General features: G+C 38.6%; 1 protein-coding gene across 7 annotated transcripts in view; it reads right to left on the bottom strand.

Moving 5' to 3' along the window:
* Positions 1–18,845, bottom strand: part of INO80D (INO80 complex subunit D) — a 46,264-nt gene that overhangs the window by 13,244 nt on the left and 14,175 nt on the right. For all 7 annotated transcript variants that reach the window (XM_027636911.1, XM_027636907.1, XM_027636913.1 and 4 more), the window contains 7 exons: positions 16,585–17,333; positions 13,380–13,488; positions 7,211–7,435; positions 5,095–5,204; positions 3,077–3,210; positions 1,401–1,618; positions 850–1,007 (listed from right to left, as the gene is read on the bottom strand). In XM_027636911.1, the coding sequence (XP_027492712.1) occupies positions 850–1,007; positions 1,401–1,618; positions 3,077–3,210; positions 5,095–5,204; positions 7,211–7,435; positions 13,380–13,488; positions 16,585–17,333 (1,703 nt within the window). The remainder of the gene's footprint in view (positions 1–849; positions 1,008–1,400; positions 1,619–3,076; positions 3,211–5,094; positions 5,205–7,210; positions 7,436–13,379; positions 13,489–16,584; positions 17,334–18,845) is intronic.

Raw genomic sequence — 18,845 nt, 5'->3', positions numbered from 1 at the left:
CTTGCAGTACACAGAAAATATCATTTGTCAGTCTTCACTAGGTAAACAAGGTAAGAAAACCAAGAAATTACACCTTCCTCTTCAATGGAACTCCCCCTCTCCACCGTCCTTTTCCACATACTACAATGGGAGATGCCTCTTAAACTTATTTAAGCATTTTTACTTTAGGTCTAGTAAGATTTTCTTCAATGCTGCAATAACACAAATAGTCCACAAACCCCCTTCCTACTTACCAATATTACAGCCTGGACCTAAAATTTACACAGACAGTATAATTTAGGTTACTATCAACTCAAACACATTCTGATGTCATGTTATATCAGAAAACGACCAAAGAAATCACGTACCCAACTCCAGGCTGTTCTAATTTCTGTGTTATATGTGATAGGTGCTGAGCTTTAGAACGCAGAAATTCAGGCACAGTTCTGATCAAGAACTAGTTTCAGAAACGTATTTAAAAATTTTATTCTCACTCTCTTCTCTTTTTATCAAAGGCCAATATTGACTGTGATTCCAGCCCCACTCAATGGCAGAAAGATGCCATTACTGTGAATACTGTTGATTAAACTGTAACACTGACAGGCAGTAAAAATGTAAAATGAATTATTAAAATACTAAACTAATTAGGATTTTCAAAGTAGTAATTATATGAGCAAGCAGAGAACTATACACAGCCTTCTTAAAGTCTGCTTTACTTCAGAGCTCACAAACAATAGATCAAATGCACACTTCCTTCTCTAGAATTTATAACTCTGTAAGAAAGCAAGCAACTCCCCAAAATGCAGTTTAGAAACACTCACTTCTTCAGCTCACTGACTGTGTTCATGCTAGCATAAAATAAAATGGTACCTTCAAAGAAATCAAAATCTTGCAAGTCATCAGGCAGCCGCGGCAGGACATCAGAGAAGTCCTCCTGATTCAATTCCAAGTCATGTGGAATGTCTGTGATTTCATTGGCGATATCATCAGGCAGCTCATCAGCACTCAGCTCTGGTGTGGAGGGGCTCCTGAACAGAAAGTAACATTAGTCCTTGCTGTTCAACTCTGGTTCCTCCAAAAGACAACTATGAATGCATATCCATCTAGAATGGATGTTTCCCCATATTTTTTAACCCCATTATCTCGGAAAAAATGCATTTAGGAAGTTTCTTCAGGAAGCTTAGCCTACTCACTAAGTACATAAGACGTGACATCAGGGTCAAAATATTTTATCCATCAAACCCAATCATTGCTCAAATCCAAAACGACCCACTCTGAAGTTTTTTTTCAACAGTCAATGGAGATGCAATTTCTAGCCCTGCTCCAGATGCTGATCAGCACAGCAAAATCACACCTTTCTCCAGTGCTCACGGACAACATTCAAGCCAACAGTGAGAAACTGGGGCAGGCCTACCACTGACCGTATGTGGGGTATCTCTACTGGCAGTGAGACACTGGCAGGCATGGTGAGGTTCCCTTGGGGCACTGCAGGAGGAATGGGTTTCTGGGGCCGGCGTGGGCCTCGCCTTCTCTTCTTCTTGTGTTTTTTGGTAAGTGCAGGTGGCTTCGTTTTTTTCCTGGGTTTCCTCTGCTGCTGGTGCTGAACTTTACGGGAGCTGTCTCCTCTCAAGAAATTATCCTTTGGGAGCAAAACAATAGCAATGAGAGCATATTGAGAACAAGCGTTACTTTCCTTGTTTTTTTCACCCTGGCCATTCCACAGACATTCACATGTAATGTAAGAGAGACTGCTAACTTATACCCAGGCATGGCTACAAAACTTGATCTGCTTCCTTCCCCATTGATCCCAATGGCAAAAATAACATAGACCAAATTATGAGGTATGCTAAACAGGAGATTTATCACACATGCAGTATCACTTTAAAAATTGTCATAGTAAAACCTAACTAAACTAGTGTAAAACTGTAACCCTTAGCAGCACCCTTGTATTAAAGACCAAACACTATTATGAGTTGGTGTTAACGCAGATAGGCTGCAGCAGCTGAAGCCAGGATCTTCAAGTGTCCGCTGCCATAACAGAGGGACAGCATTGAGGAAACAGAATTAATACTGTTGGACTCGGGTAAGGATGTGGGTAAACAACTATGGCCTCATTGCTTCTGAACAGCAATCACTGACCCATTAAAAAATAAATCAAACTATCATCACTCTTTAGTTGCCATCATACTGGGAATGGTAGAGGACTGTATTTGCTACAGAAGTAAACCTTGAGACATGAAAGATTGCCTAGAAGTGGGGGAAAATCCCCTACAAATCTGCGTAGCACAAATTCTCACATTTTAATCCAAAAAACTCCATAACTCACAACTATTGGAGAGCCTGGACAAAAGCAATAATAAAACCCACACAATAACCACACGACATATCAAAAAAACCCCAACAAACAAACAAACAAAGGCAGTTTTACACCTAATTGAAGTGAGACAAGACACCTTGAAGGAGGGACAAGACAGAAGCAGGTTTGTGAATTATCCTTAAGGTTTTTTTCTGGAAAATAGAAGGCATAAAAGGAGAGCAGAGGACATCAACTTAATTTCCGCATTCTCTGAACTTGAGGTAGGCCACTGATCCCCAAAGGAGGTTAAAGATAAATTCTAATAGTTACTGGAAGGTAAATAAAGTAGTAAACCCATTATCTGCATGCTTGTAATTGCTATCTACATTTCCTCTAGAAAATATTTTGGGCCCCATGTACTGAGACTACTTAAGCTGCAGACTTCTTAATACCATGCTCACACTCAGATCCAAGGACCAAGAATGAGGCTGAATAAAATGACCACGGGATCTCACAATGATCTTCCATTTCTCAGTTCAAGAGAAGAATTCAGTTTTTTTCCAGTGAAGGATTTTCTCATGCACACTTTATTATATCCTTAAAACTATGGAAAAGATTTTCACAACATACTTTATACTGGGAATGTTTGGCATGTTTTACCCTCTTAAGAAAAATAATAGGATACGAGCTCTTAAGTTCATAAACTTGCTAATTGTCAAGGAAGAGTGCATAGGAAGACTGGGATTAAAACTCCTGATCATCCCAATACATAAATAAATACGGTTTTGGCTTTGTACTTACCATTTTTTTGGCATGTTCTTCGCACAGAGGTGTCTGATGTGTAATGTCAAAAACTGGCACAGAGCACTGTTGACCATCTGCAAACTTGGCTGTGCAACTTGAGAAGAGCTGCTGAGAACGGTTCAATAAGATATCTGTGCATTTCTGCATCAGGAATAACACGAGACAACGATGGAGGAACGCCCTTTGATTTATCAATCTGATAAAGATCAGAGCCTTCCATTCTATCTGTCCATAGATGTTATTTTTAATGAGTACCTTAACTTTGCTATTCAAGTTCAAAGCTAGGTAAGGTTCAAACCCAACTTTTAAGGTGAAAAAACTGCATTCATGCAGAATCTCTAATGATTTTATTATATGCTGAGATAGTTTTATAAAAGCAGGCATTTCACTAATGAGTTCTTAGCGAAAAGAAGCCTTTTCCTGGAGTCTTAATCAATAGATCAATAGTAGCAGTTGGAACAGTGTAGTCAACAGGACTATTTCCTTACAGACTAATGACAATCCATACTGAAACATTAAAGAAAGAGTATTTCTTAATTCAATCTTTTAAGGTACATTCTTGGCATTTATCTTTAGAGCACAGAAAAAGAAGTTTCAAGATCCTTCCTGTTTCTCTGAAAAAAAGACGTGCAATCAGACAGAAAGGTCAAATAAATCCAAACGTAAGCTTGCTGAGATTTCCTTCAGAAAAAACCCTTGCAGGAGTGAAAATGCTTCTAGACTTACAGCAAATCAAACAGATACCTCATTGTGGTTTTTCCTAACAACATTAGAAGAACTCCTTCCATCTTCAACAGTTGTCAGACTTCAACATCACTATGTATGTTCATAAAATGTTAAAACACAAACACAGAAAAAAGGACAAAGAAAATGAAAAAACCGCTGAATGGTCCAGATAACACACTTGGACAGATGGGTCAGAACTAAGAGCCTTGTTCATTTTAGGAGAAACTCCTTCCACTGAGAAGAAAATGCAGAGAGAAAAAAATGGGCATAAATGCAAAATCACTACCCTTGACTTTTCTAGTTTACACACACCAACAAGCAAGACCACTTAAACTTAAAAAAAAGAAAAAATAAAACCATTTGAATCATGAGGCAAATCCCAAAGACAACTGCACACCATGGTGCTCTCTCATACAGAGAGTTTGAACTGCTCTGCAGACCGCTTTTAAGGGGCCTGCAAAAAGTCAACCAAGAAAAACAAGGCATCAGCAAAACAAAAAGATTGAAAAGGTGCTGCAGTCTGATAGTAACTAGAACAGATCAGCACTAGTCACTTAAAATACCAAAACCTTCAACAAAAAAAGTCACTTCAAAAAAAGCACCAATAATTCTTCAGCTAAAACCAAAAAACATTAAGTATTACATGTCATAAGTCTGTCTGTTTATAGTCTTCAGAACAAAACCTCACTTCTAATGTGCTCTCTTCTTTCTGTGATCTTTATCCATTGACTCTTAACGTCCTTTTCAAGATTTGCTTGAAATTTCAAGCACTGGGAATCCTTCCTCATCTAGACTATGAGGTTCTGTGACCCTTTCTATTCTGCTGCTTTGAACAATGCAAAGTATGATTTCCATCTTTCTAGTCAGTGTAAGCCATCTTTTTATACTATGTATAAAAATCTGTTCCAATAACACTGTCATAGGAAGATAGTCTATTGGAACCTACCAAGAACTGCATGAAAACCAAGAAGCTGAAAGCCACGTGGTTTGTACCAAGTCATCGTGAAAGATGATCATTTTTGTACAGGTTTCTAGCATCTACCAAACACAGATTACGAAGTAAAATGATGTTACTATAACAGATACCAGTGGCAAACTACGTATCTTCACTGTCTGTAGACCCAAATCACCCAGAAAAGTTAAAAGCAAAGTAGTTATGACACACTAACAAATAGGTATTTCTTTGTGAAAACTTATTTGTCAAGGTAAAAATCTAACAAACAAACAAAAAAACCTCTAAAACAGAACTTCCATGCTTGAATGCAACTCCCAAAGAGTTAAGAGGATACGCTGAAAACAGTGCCTGGTGAATGGAAGGGCCTTGTTAGTGCACTGCTCTCCCTTCGAAGTCCCGCTACAGGTTGTTGGTTCTGCATCTCTCTGCCTCACTTGGCTTGTGCTGAAAAGAAAACATAAAAGAATTTAGAGACAAAGCCCCAGTTTTGGGTGGTTACTTAACACAATTATTGCACTGAACGTGGCACAGTAGGATGGAAAATTATAACACACATGTGTGTGTCATGATCCAGATGGGGTGCACGCTACTACCAGACTCTACACAGGGACACAGAATAGATGTCAATGACAGGTGAAGGTGTGACTGCAGTAACAGGAGGATTCTTGTTTATTTCACAGGACCTTAATTGTAATGAGAGGTGCTGTGTGCTGCTACTGTGTAAATATTACAACACCCTGCAACAGAGCCAAGGGCAGCAGTAGTTGAGTGTCAGCACAGTGACTCTCAAAAGGAGGTCAATCTTTAGAATGCAATGTATTGGGTATGCCTATGTGGGCAGTCGGGTGCACTTCCAAGCCTGTTCATAAATCAAAACATGCCGAGCATCCCCAGAGCTTACATGCAAGCATGTGCTCAGACAAACTTAGACTGAGCTCTGGAGTGGCAGAGCCTGAGCGTGCTCAACATGGATAAAAGCTCTCCTTCATCAACGTGCTACAGCCCAATCCACCAGCAGGTGCCCAGAGCTGGGCACTCCCTCAGCACAGCCTCTATGCTTTGAGCCTGAGCTGCAAGCAGGCGACCAGGCAGCAGTGTGGACGAGCACCGCAAGTGTTACACAGCTCGCTTGGTGTTAGCCTGCACTCGAGGCATGTGTCACCTTCAGTGGAAAGCTGGCGATTCCAGGGCTGGCTTTCACCTCTGTACACGTTGTTTTCTAGGTTGACAGAAAGCTGTCTGTAGCCTGACTGTTTTTCTTCGGCCAGTTCTGTCATCAATTGCACTTTGACTGAGCAAAGTTTTAGTTAGCAGTATTACTCCTGAGAAAAATGTCATAACTGAAAAGACTCTTTGGTTACTTAAATTAACCAGAGCAGTGATGACAGGCACACCTGGCTTTGCTGGTCTACCCAAAAACAACATAATCTTTTTTTTGCGTAATAAAAGGCAAAAATAATGGGGGAAAAACCAGCAAGAGCTTGTCAGTTCTGGCGAAGTTTTGCTGTAGTTTAAGTTTGGAGAAATTTCCACAACTTTGTAAACTAGTAATGGACTTCTATGTTACACCTCTGAGCAGCTCTTCAGCACCACTCCACCTCCCCAACAATAAACCCTCCAACTGTCATGAACCACAGCCCACTGCCCAGGAACAAATGCATCCCATGAACCATACACTCAGTAACTTGCTCCAGTCTGCATCTCATATTTTATCCACAGTTGCACATCCTGTAAAGCCAAACTGCAACAGCAAAAGGATGCTGCTGATACCCCAGACATAACACCAGGGTTCAGACTTAGTCTGTTCCTGCACAAATATGAATCAACCAACTCTCCATATGCTGAGAGCTGGAGGGATGTTGACATTATCTAGAAAGAATTCCCACAGAAGGTAACCTTCAGAGTTGTTAGAAGATATTTATTTTGTTGCCAAGTTTCATTTAATGTTAGATTGAGTTAAATCTAACAAAAAGCATGAGATTAAATTTGATTTGCTGGGAAGATAATTAAGAGGAGGTACAGACTTTTCAAAGGAAGCTGTCTGAAAAACAAAATCTGAATTGAAGCAGTGAACTACAGACCAGACTGCACACCTTCTAAAGAAATGGGCATAGTAAAGTACCAGGTATTTGAAGGAAGCCAAAATACATAGATTAATTAGTAAGAATAAATTCTAGCAGGCCACTAATTTCTTTTGTGACATTTAAGAAATTGGGCCCAGATACTGCTGGACAAACAATCCATATTTTAAAACATAAAGCTGGAGAAGGCCTGTCTTCATGGAAGACTCTGTATGCCATGTTTATTTTACTCCACTGACAGGCATTCATGTGTCGTGGTTTTCCGCCTTGTGCATTACCACCTGTTTCAGCATTTCAGCTGCTGGATGCTCAGCCCAGCTCCACCCTGTCCCAACCCCAGGTTACTGCAGTCCCAAGGGAAGGTCTAACCTGGTACAAGCACATGTAGCTCTTCGGAGTTCCTGTATGAGCTGCCCAGCACGCTCCGGCTCTCTGCTGGCCGCCTGCAGCAAGGCTTTCCGGAGCGTGTGCCGGCATTTCTTCTGACGGGATTCTGCCCGCTCCAGGCGGCAGAGGTGCTTGTATTTCTGCTGAAAGTAAGTGCAAAGTCTGGTCACCCTGGAACTCCTGTCATCTGCATTGTCATCATCGGACCTGAAGGAAGGAAAATAAAAACAAATGGGCTTTAAGTTACTCCTTTTTTTTCCACGGAAGCTATTTTGTCACTTTAATAGAACTGTTAAGTTGGCATCCATCTTCTAGCCACACAAACATCCAAAGACTGAAATCAGGCAGGGATGCTTGAGAAATAGTAAGAGCAGGATCCCTTTTAAATTCTAAAGGTACTTGCCCTTCTTAGTATGTCATTATTAGAGATTACATCAATTTATCATCAAGTCTGACACATTTAAATGTCTAGAGCCTGCTGTTCAAAAAAATCTATACTGTTAACCTTTATTTACTGTAAATGTCTTGGCAAATGAGACAAACGCTTAAATCAAAGTGCAATTAATGGAGAGGACAAGGGTGGAGAACTGTGTAGTGGAAATTTATTGAGGAAAGGTCATGCTGGAAAAGATGGTCAAATTCTAACAAGTACCAAAACCGCTGACTTTTTCCAATTCCTTTTACTCTGCCAGGTGGTGTATTGCTTTCTAAACCAAATTACAAACTAACACAGCTAACAGGGGATACTGATTTCTCCTTGCTGCAGAGTTAAAGTTGAGTTACTGTAAGTAGTAAAGAAGAAATTCACATGCAACTCCAAAGGTAGTGATGGAAAAATCAGACCAGGTCTAAGCAATGACCAGATGAAGGACAAATCCAATTCTTTGTTTGCTTTAAAAAGCCTTTTCCCATTTATCTTGGCTTTCTGAACACCCAGGCACATATCAACAAGACCATCAAACCATGTCAACACATTCAGTTAAATGAAGTAAAAGTCATGAAACAGAAAATCATCACTGGAACTTGCTAAAACAGCAAGGTCCATGAAGTTACTCAGAAGTCGTCCACAACAAGCTCTAGTTTGCAGAACGAGTTTTTTGTTCACGAAGCAACAAAGTGCACGTGTTGAATCTAAGAAAAGTAGGCTTTGTTCAACTTTAAGTTTTTCCTATAGAACAGAGAGACTTTATGCTAACTTTCCTATCTGTAACACAAAGGGCGGGCAGGGGAAAGTAGAGAAACCCAAGCAAATGAAGCAAATCAAAAGCTCACAAGGTTCAGACTGCAGAGCTTGGCAAGACTGAATGAGCTGACCCCCAAACCTGCACACGGCAAAGCAGACCAGAACTAGCTGAAATAGAAGAGATCTGAAATGCCAGCCGTGATATTTACTAAATACAGTAAGATCCAGAAATGCAGACAGAAGACCTGTCCCTGAAAAGCCATACGACGAGGACCTACTTTCCTTTCTGGAAACTCTGACTCTATTTATATGCAGGCCAAATTTAAGAGGCTGCAGCCATCTCCACTAGGGCTGTCCACAAAAACTCTGCAGCAGCAAACACTGCCTTGACACAAATGCACGTTTTCATGAAGTTTTATGTAAAGTAAACCGTTCCATGTATTTTGTTTGTTAAATCAGATTATTATTATTATTTTCTAGAAGCATAAATTACAAGTAATTAACCTATGCAATTACATGCTTTGCAGCAAATACAACCTGCTAAAAATATTTAACATATGTAATGTTTAAAATATTTTTACACTGAAAATTAAAAGAAAATACACTTTTGAGATCTCTTAGGAAAGAATGTTTACTGGGAAAAACTACCTGTTTAGAAAAAATTAATTGTGGGGTATTTAATATAGATTTCCCTTCTTCCAATGTATTAATAAAAAACAGGAATACATGAATGGCATATATATTTATAGATAGGTTTAACATCTGTAGATATTTAATTACTGCTCTGGGCTAAGACTTTTAAACAAAGTTGCAGATATACTGATTTAATTTTATATATGGTTAAAAATTAGAAAATACTTTTTCTTTGGGGGAAAAAAGAAGTGGAAACAGCATTTTTTAATGTAAATTTCTCTATATTTAAGACTTTTTACTTCCCTCACATTGAAAGAGTCAGAAAAAAAGTCACTGTACACTGAAATATTTTTGAAATGCAGTTTATGAAAACCTTTTTAAAAAGTAGATGAAGAAGTAAAAAGAAATCATGCCTGCAGTGGGCAAGGGCTTATTTTGAGCCAAATAGTTTCTAAAAACCTATTCAGAATTTCGTTTTCAGGCCAGTAAGATTAACCAAAATGTTTATATGTTCAGAGAAACCTAAAAATACCAAAATAAAACCTATTTTTTCAGTTGTCAAGTACTGAAAACGAAAGGTACTTTTATTATTGTCCTTTCATAAACAAGATTACCAACTTCTATTTAGTTTATTGTCTTAAACTGCATACAGAGCTTCTGAAGTTCAACTTAATGCGTGGCATTTAATTTTTAAAAAGATTTCGGAAAGTGCACGCAAGCCATTTGATAGTCCAAAATGGTTCTTCCCTTTTAGATTGTCATGTGTGAACATCAGGGGAATTATTGCTGAGTGTTCATGAAGAAAACAAAGACAGCACAAAGCAGCAGAAAGGAAGAGCAAAAGGGTAGCACGAGCAGTCAGGCACCACCAGGGAACAAGGAGAACATTCTCTCTATTCTGAGATACCCAAACAACTATACTTCAAATCCCTCCTTACAGAGAAGTTTTGAAGAACCTTCCCTTCTTTCTTTTAGTTATTCTAGTTAATGTGAGTTATTAAATCCGACTTTGACAATACAGTGTTGATATCTGCTCCTTTGAGTGGGGTAGCATGAGGAGGGACTCACACTCCTTTTTCAAACTTGCTACTTGAAACGCTTGCTTTATCTATATTTCAGTGTACAAAGTGAAAAACCACTTTGTTATAAAGTCACTTGTTTTCCAGTACCTTCCAAGCTCCCAAACCCAGAAATCAAAGAATCTAGGGGAAAGCTTCACTAATCTGCAGCAGGGAACAGCCCATGCTTTCTCTCCAAACTGCTGCTCCCATAAGGGATTCCTCCCACCTCAGTAGCCTTCTCTGCCAGCCACCCAGCCTGCACTGTGCCCACTACCAAGTCCTGTGCTACTATTTGAACTCAGACATTTGTGCCTGCCTCAAAGGCACTGCACCCCAGAATCCTGGGAGCACAGGAACACGATTTTTCAAAATTAAAGCACAGAATAATAAAAGCAAACATTTGGCCTGCATTTCCACAGGTGATTGCAACAATATGAATTTTACAGATTAAAAGGCCAGAAGGCAAGTGAACCAAAAAAATATATTAGTGTTTTCGTGGTTTAACCCCATCCAGCAGCTAAGTACCAGGCAGCTGTGTCCTCACTCTCCCTCCAGTGGGATGGGGAGGGGAATCAGGAAAAAAAATCTTGTGGGTTGAACTAAGAACAGTTTAATAATGGAAACAAAGTAAAATATACTGCTACTATTTACTGTAATTGGGGGGGGAAAAAAAAGAAAACCCAAGAAAAACAAGTGATGTCCTATACTACTGCTCATCACCCACTGAACGATGCCCAGCCCACCCCTGAGCAGTGCTCAGCTCCTCCCTGACAACTCCCCCCAGTTTATACACTGGTCATGATGTATGGAGTATCCCTCTGGGCAGTTCAGGTCAGCTGTACCAGCTGTGCTCCCTCACTGCATCTCTGCACTCCCTCCAGTGCACCTCCTCTCTGGCAGATCATGGTAAACCAAAGTGTCCTTGACTTAGGGTAAGCACTACCTAGCAACAATCAATCCATCAGAGTGTTATCAACATTATTCTCATACTAAACCCAAAACACAGCACTGTATCAGCTAGTAAGACAAAAACAAGCACTATCCCAGCTAACACCAGACACTGTTAAGACATTAACTTTAAACGAATCTCTGGAATTTCCGAGAGTTTAAGAGCAGCTGGAGTGTCACACAAGAAGTTCAACTGAAAGTTGGAGGATTCCCCCCACAATCACATAAGCAGAAATGCTGAGAACCAGCTGTCCAGGAAAGCAGAAATTAACTGTTCACTTTCTTTCAATAGTCTATTCTGAGAAGCATCCCTTCCACTGTCTTCCAGGAAGCTGAATGGAAAAGGACAGAATGAAGTTAGCTGGTGGGACCACAAGCTCAGACACAAATGAAGAGACAAAAAATAGCCTTCATTTTACTGTAAAAAACAGCAGAAAGTAAAAGTTTTAAGAAACAATCTCCATTGGTTTTCTGGTAAAATAAGTCTCCAAAATTCAGAGCTGTAACAAGTCACTGGCTGACTAAGTTAGGAGCCACAAGTCTGCACTGCCAGATTAGCAAGACAGAGTTATTTTGACAAATCAAATCTCCCCAGACATAGTTTAAACTAATTCATCACCTTCAGCAGCAGACAGATCACACTGCAGAAGTGTCAAAGTGAAACATTTCAGGTAATAAAAACCTCTACAGAAGCTTGCAGAATAGGAATTAAAGTTTTAGAAGGCTTACATCAAGTGAATGTTTATCCATAATCAAAATTAGTAAAGTTGTTGAATGACTAACACCGGGCAGGCTGATGGAAGTACAAAAGCAGCCAGTAGCATACAAAATTTTATCCATCATGATTAGTTAAGACAGCATTTAACTGAGGTGCACAAAATGCTAGAATGGAACAGAAAATGTCAAGACAAGGTACTATTTTTCACTCAGTATGTGAAAAGAGTAGGAAGAATCCAAAGGAAGTTAAGACAAATAGAAGACAAAACACACAGAGATGACCTTTATAAGTTGACAAAAAAATAGGGATATATGGAAGAATAAAATCAAATGTCAGAGAGAGAATAGTGTAAGGGAAGTTATTTAATAGATATATCTGCTGTGAAAAAATATGTATGATTTAAAATTCTGAAGTCTGTTCATGTTTTCCCAAAAGAGTTTATTTAAAAGCTGTCTTTTAAGCTAAAACTGTTTGTGAAAGCTCATTCTCTGACTGCTGATGCCCTAAAAAACTATGGTCATTCATAACAAAAAAAAACCCCTTTATTTTATAAAAGAAAAGCCCACACACTGTTTATTAGCTTTGTTTCACTGAAGACTCTTAGTATCTAGCATCCTGGGGTGTGTCCTGATGACAGATACAGCTTTGTTGTTCACTTTGAGGACAATCTTTAGAGAAGGCAAGAAGTTTTAGTAAGTTTCAGAATTTCCATGTAATAACAAAATAAACTTTCATTAACACCATTATTCTAAGTGTTATATTTAAAAATTAAACGAATGGGGGAAAGTTGTAATACCAAAAGGCCAGTTGCATAGTAAATGAGAATCATGTTATAGAAATTATAATCAAATTCTATTGAGACTCAAATTTCTTTGTTAAAAACATTCTTTGTTACAATACTATGCTCAGGATGCTTTGTTTTAACTTTGCACCTTAAAATTTACATTAATAGACATATATTATTATATCCTGCTGTAAGTTCAGATTCATGGTTTAGCAGTATATAGAGAACATCATAAGCCTTTCTGCACCAGCAGCTAATACCTGCTCCGCTTATCCCTTTGATCACATCACTTCCTTTCAATGCTCACAAGTATTGACAGAGGGTTATTCAACACTTAATTAAGAAAAGAAATACCATGGCCTTTAAAAAAACACATTAAAACAATAGCCTGCATAAATACTATAAGGATTAATGAGTGAAATGTAGCAAGTTTACTAACAAAGTTATTCACAAACAGTAGGAAAGACAGGAAACCATACCAACTCCATTTGGTTATAATTCAGGACCTCCACTCAGCAAGGCACACAGGTTAATTAATAAATCCCACTAAACTCAGTTAAATTTAGACAAACAAGCTTAAATCCTTTCCTGATGCATCCTTCTGATAGCAGACTGCACAAAGGTCTCTAAGTTAGCTGAAAACTGGGACAGAAGGCAACAAGCTGTTTCATAGCTCTTACAAACAAATGAGTTCAAACAATCCTTTGTTTCAGCAAAGCACTTGAACAAGTGCTTAGGTTCCACTGACTCCACTTGAAGTGAAACTCACATTGACATGATTTATTCCATCAAGGCCAGCATGAATACTAAAGAATGATACTCACTCAGGTCTCTCATAGCCGAGGCTTTCTCTGATGGACCATGCAACCTGGTAAGGGGAGGTTTGCTCTGAATCCTCCAACTCTTCTCCACTGTCTTCAGACCAATCCAGCCCTAAGGGAATTGAAAACATGAAAGCTGGATGAAAAGAGTATCCACCTTATATAAGCCTCTGGGCAACCTGTGGCATAAGAGGTGAACATGTAGTATAGTTACAAGCATAATTATGTTTGATTAAATTATATAATATTCTCAATTACACAGGAAAAGTTACAGTAGCGGCTCCATTGCAACGTGAAAATAGCATGCACTGATTTTTGTCATAAGCAAGAGTTGGTTTTTTTTAAATCCTTACTGACTTCTTTATCCATAAACAGAGGAAGAAAAACCACCAGCTTTCTTACCCACAGAAAAATATCACAGTTTTCATAACCAAGCACACGGGAACTTCAGAGACAAGGTAAGGGAGAAGTCCCTGTCACAAAGAACTGATAAATTTTAATACTATATGATCTAAATAGGCCAATTTCATTTCTGTTTATATTCTGACCCCTTCACTGTGCCCTAACACAGAGAAGAATACGAAAATCACAAGACACAGCATCACAGACAGAGACAGATACACAGCTACACAGGGTGTTCCTCTGCTCAGTTCCTGTCACTGCCGGCCAAATGCATGAAGAGAGAGTTAAAGGGAGAGACACAAACACTCCTGCACTTTTACCAAGCAGCACGTTTTCATTTAATGATGATGCAGTATTGTGTGCACCAGCAGCCTCAGTTAGTCAATCCACACACAACTGTTGAGCATGACAACCAGAAAGAGGCCAGTAAGTTCTCAGGTGAAACATTTTGTCTGGAACTTCATCTTTCACAGCTTTTCCTACCCTCTCTCCCACATCCAGTGAAATTCTTGCCACTTTCTTGCAGCAGGTGGGATAAAATTCCACTGCTGCATTTGCAAGTCAGCATTTTTTCTTTTTCACTTTCTTCTGTGCTCCTTGAAAATGGAGCAGCAGTTGGGATAAGAGTTAGGGAGCATTTTATTTTTGTTAAAAATAAACTAAACAACTATATCTGAGATGATTCTAAAGTCAGATGCTTGAATTTGGGAAATGCATCAGTACTTGGTCACCTGCTTTCACAGTTAGAGACACACACACCTATGCTTGGAATGTAATCGTTAGGAGCATCTTCATCATATAGAAGCAACACTTTAACATGAACCACAAACATCAGAAAACAAATTTTTCAGGAACTTCAGTGTCCTTTTATTTTTTAAGACATGCATTTGAACAAAATTAAGACATATTAAGAAATTAAATGAGATGTCAGAATTACACTTTCAAGGTAAGTGGTTCTTTTTCCTCATGCCCCTTTCATAAAGGAATGAAAAAACAACTTAATCATCATTTGATAAAGATGTCCACAACTGACAACCATGTAACAAATTGTTTACCCAAAGTTTAAAAACAAAATCAGAAGTTGTGTTGTTTTGCTTCTAATGGGCACTGCAGAAATGAAGGAATAAAATCTAATCCAGATTCACTATACTGACACTGAAGACTGCAGTTACATTAATATCCAACTACACAGCTCTGATGTAGGTACACATAAAAATGGCTTAATCTTTTAAAGATTCTGTGCAGTCATCTCTACTGCTAATCTATCATAAAAAAGAAATCCTGAAGTTCTCTGAACTGGCATAACTAGTCTTTAATATTAAAACATATAATGAATAAAAAACAAATATATTTTCCACTCTCATGTAACTTATATGTGAATTCTTTTACTTTGCCAAATATAAACTGTTCTAAATGCATATACACACAGTTATGCATCTGCATAACTGTACATGTATAGGTCTAATTGGTTTTTTTACTATGCCTCTTTTTTAGTAAAATGTATTCTCTTCACCACTTGAGAATGTAAAACATTAAATACAGAAAAGATCTTTCTACAGTCTTTCAATCACAGGTCACTTTCAAAGCTATTGGGGTCTGTAACACTCAGAAAAACCTCTGGTGTTGCCATTCCTCTAAAGACCTGCATTATATATAGGACCATCAAAGCTGTTTTCTGAAGAACAACATCCTTTGGAGGCATGCTATGGGTATGCTAATTATCTTCTGAACAAATAGTCAAGCTATCCCATGAGTGCCAAAGGGCATATCTTAACAGCAAATTAAGGAAAGGTTAATTGAAATAGCAAAAATTACAGATGTTTCCAATTAAATAAGACACTATATGAAGAATGTCTAGATTTATTTGAAGTCTTTTTTTTAAAAAACATCATAAATAGTGTTCCTGCTCTAATATCACACACTGACTCACATTTCCATTTCCCTTTTAGTATTTTACTTGTTAGAAAAGTACAATCTAAAACTAAGCCAAAAAGTAACTTTGGTGGGTGAGGAAGACAAAAAGGGCAGATAGGTGTGCCTAGGTCTGTATTCACCATCAGACAAATAAACCACAAGGTCAGTTGCCTTTTCAAAGCCTCACAGAGCACTACTACCATACCAGCAAGGTGGTTGTATTTGCTTACACTTTCACAAGCAGCTACTGAATTATGGTTTCTAGATAATAAGTAAGGGTAAGACTATTCCTGCACTGATAGGTGGACAAGACTCCTCCCTCCAATTACCTTCTGCAACAGTGATGCTCTCCTACAGTGGTCTTTTTTGTTCATCCACTTTCTATAAACTAATAGGCCCAGTCAAGAAAAATTCTCATGTGCTATAATTTTCCAATCAAGTCAGCTGGAAATTTGGATTGCAGAGAATGACAGGTCAAATCTCCAAACTTTTACTTGCATTCATTTTGTAATGTGCACATGTCACACATCTAATATTTAATCTAACTTTGTCCACTCATGTAGGTACAGCTAGTGTCACCTTTACTACTTGAGTTGCAAACCTTCTATATGATGTCTCTATCATCCAAGCAATGTTTTCTACACCTCAGTTTCATTTCTCAAATGGCTAACAGAACATCAAGAATAAAAACCAACCAAAATGCCATAAACCATATATGATGGATGCAGGCATTCCCTTCATAGAGAACAGAGCTAAAGAAAACGCCAAGATTACCTAGCTCAAGGTTATTTTGTGAGGACCGCACACGAACGCAGGACAGGGCTAGAAGACCTTCCCCTTTTTTGGTTTTAGGTTAAAAAATAAGGCTGCAGTGCCTCTATTATCTGCTCACCTAAATGAGGAAACAGATCAGTGTCCAGCTGCTGTTTTCGAGTGCACAGTTTCACCAGTCTCTGTAGCCGGCTCATGCAGGACGAGTGCGGAGAGAAGGCTGTGGCTTTCATGAGGACCCGATCAGTCCTTGGTGGGTCCGTGACAGGAGCCCTGGCGGGTGGCAGGAGAGGCAGAGGTCTCTTGTTAGACAACTGCCGGGCTTGTGCTATAGTGTGTGTGGTGGGTGCCACTCCCTGCATTGGTAGGCTGGTGTTCAGAGGTTGAGGTGACTTGCAGACGATGCCCTGCGGTAGCCCTGTCGGCTTTAACGAAGCTGATGAAGGTGGCAGATGGGAGTGCTGCTGCTGCAGAGGCTGCTGCTGCAAAGGTGCAGGAATGGGGCTAAAGTGCTCTTGGCGAACTTTTAAAATCTCTGTCTCTCTCTGGCGCTGCCGGTTTTGAGCCAACTTGCTCTGCAACTTTTTCCTCACTGTTGCCCCTTTCTTTAGGTCATCATCCTCCTCATTGAAAGCAAAGGGGTCTTCTAATTCTGCCTCCAGGTAGTGGAGAGGAAGCCTTGCCCCTGGAGGGGAGAGGGACATCCCATCCAGTCCATTGGGCATCTTCAAGGCCAGGGTGGGCACTGTCAGACTGAAGGCCATAGCATCCATCTGATGCCTGACCTTCACCTCCTCTATGGGATCATTCTTTTTCTTCCTCTCCTTTTTCGGTATAAAGCCAAGTACCTGCAGGTGGCTGTTGCAGTACCTTTGAAAAATAAAAGCAGTCAATTATTAACTAAACTCCTATAAGTAAAATAGGAAGAAAAGACATCACTTAAAGGAAACCCAAACACACATCTCAAGCAAATATAAATCGAAACACAAGAGGTTTTATAAGAAGTGTACACAACTGCTTCTAATAAAACAGGTAACTGTGGTGCTCCCAACATGTAACAGAAAACAAAAGGTTATACAAGGGACAATCTCTAATCTCAAGATATAAAAACTCTTCATTCATTAGTCATAGGAGATTCACATACAATCATTCAAAATCTTAACTCTCTAATAGGGTGAATACTCACAAAACAAAGTGAACAAAACAAATGGACTGTCTGATACATAAAACATTAAGAACTTAAGCCATTAACCAGTCATTTCAAAAGCTCCCAAGAAATATTACATTGAAGACTACTTCCTTTCATTTGCCTGTTTGTTCAGTGGAAATAGTTAACATTTTCATTAATGCACACATTATTATTATGAATTCCACTGTAGTAGGGAGAGCAGTTTCTTATAAGGACAATCTCACTAGATATCTGCTGCAAAGGGTCATTATTTGCAAATAAAAATCTAGCTATAAAAACAAATTCTCTCCTGCTAGAAAATATTTACACAATGCCAAGAATATGTATACATACAATCTACAAACATAAATTTTAAGTTCTAATATGAAAGACTTTCGAAGCCATGTTATTAAAAAAAGTTTTTGAGAATTTATCATGGAAGTTTAAAAAAAAATCACAATTTATGTCCACAGATAACATAATAAAAAGTAAAAAATTAACCTTTATCTGATTAAAACAAGCAGGTGATAGAAATGTAGGAATCGTGATCTGATTCTTTTCCTGTTTCCCACAGACAGGTAGAATGCTACCAGCCATCAGAATTCTGCCCCTGCAGAATCCCATCTATAACCTGCAGCTTATAGATGAAAACAAAGATATAAGGGAAAAGTGATGTCTACATCCAAGTATTTATGAATAAGAAAATAGCCATGAAGGTATTCTTTAAAATCTGATCAGTACAAACCTGAGAAAAGTAAGTTTTGTTGAACAAATAGGTTAAAATTAATTTATTCCTGGTCTTTATGGAGAAAAAAAAAAGCCCAAACCAAACATCACAAAAGGTTTAACACTTCAGCTTAGTGACTTTCAAACTGTTGGCCCATCTCTAAAGAAGCAATGTGTGAGAAGCTTCTAAAGAGTCCTTAAAAGGTAAAAAAGAGAAATCAAATTCATATATGCTCTTTAATGACCTCCATATACACAGCCTCTTGAGGGTTCCACATCATAAGGATTCACAAATCAGAAAAGTCTGAAAAGTACTGCTACTTATTACTGTCTAAATAATTTCTTGATTATATTATGTTGTAAGTAATAAATAAAGCTAGATGAGGCAAGCTGAAAGCCAGCAATTTGTGGAGTCCTTATTAGAACACACCAGAATACTGTAAATTCATACTGAGAGACACATTTCTAAAAATAAAATTATATAATGA

This window comes from Corapipo altera, unplaced genomic scaffold (genome assembly GCF_003945725.1).
Source record: "Corapipo altera isolate COAL_440 unplaced genomic scaffold, ASM394572v1 45, whole genome shotgun sequence".
In the NCBI taxonomy this organism is placed as follows: domain Eukaryota; kingdom Metazoa; phylum Chordata; class Aves; order Passeriformes; family Pipridae; genus Corapipo; species Corapipo altera.
This window is presented reverse-complemented; position numbering and strand designations above follow the sequence as displayed.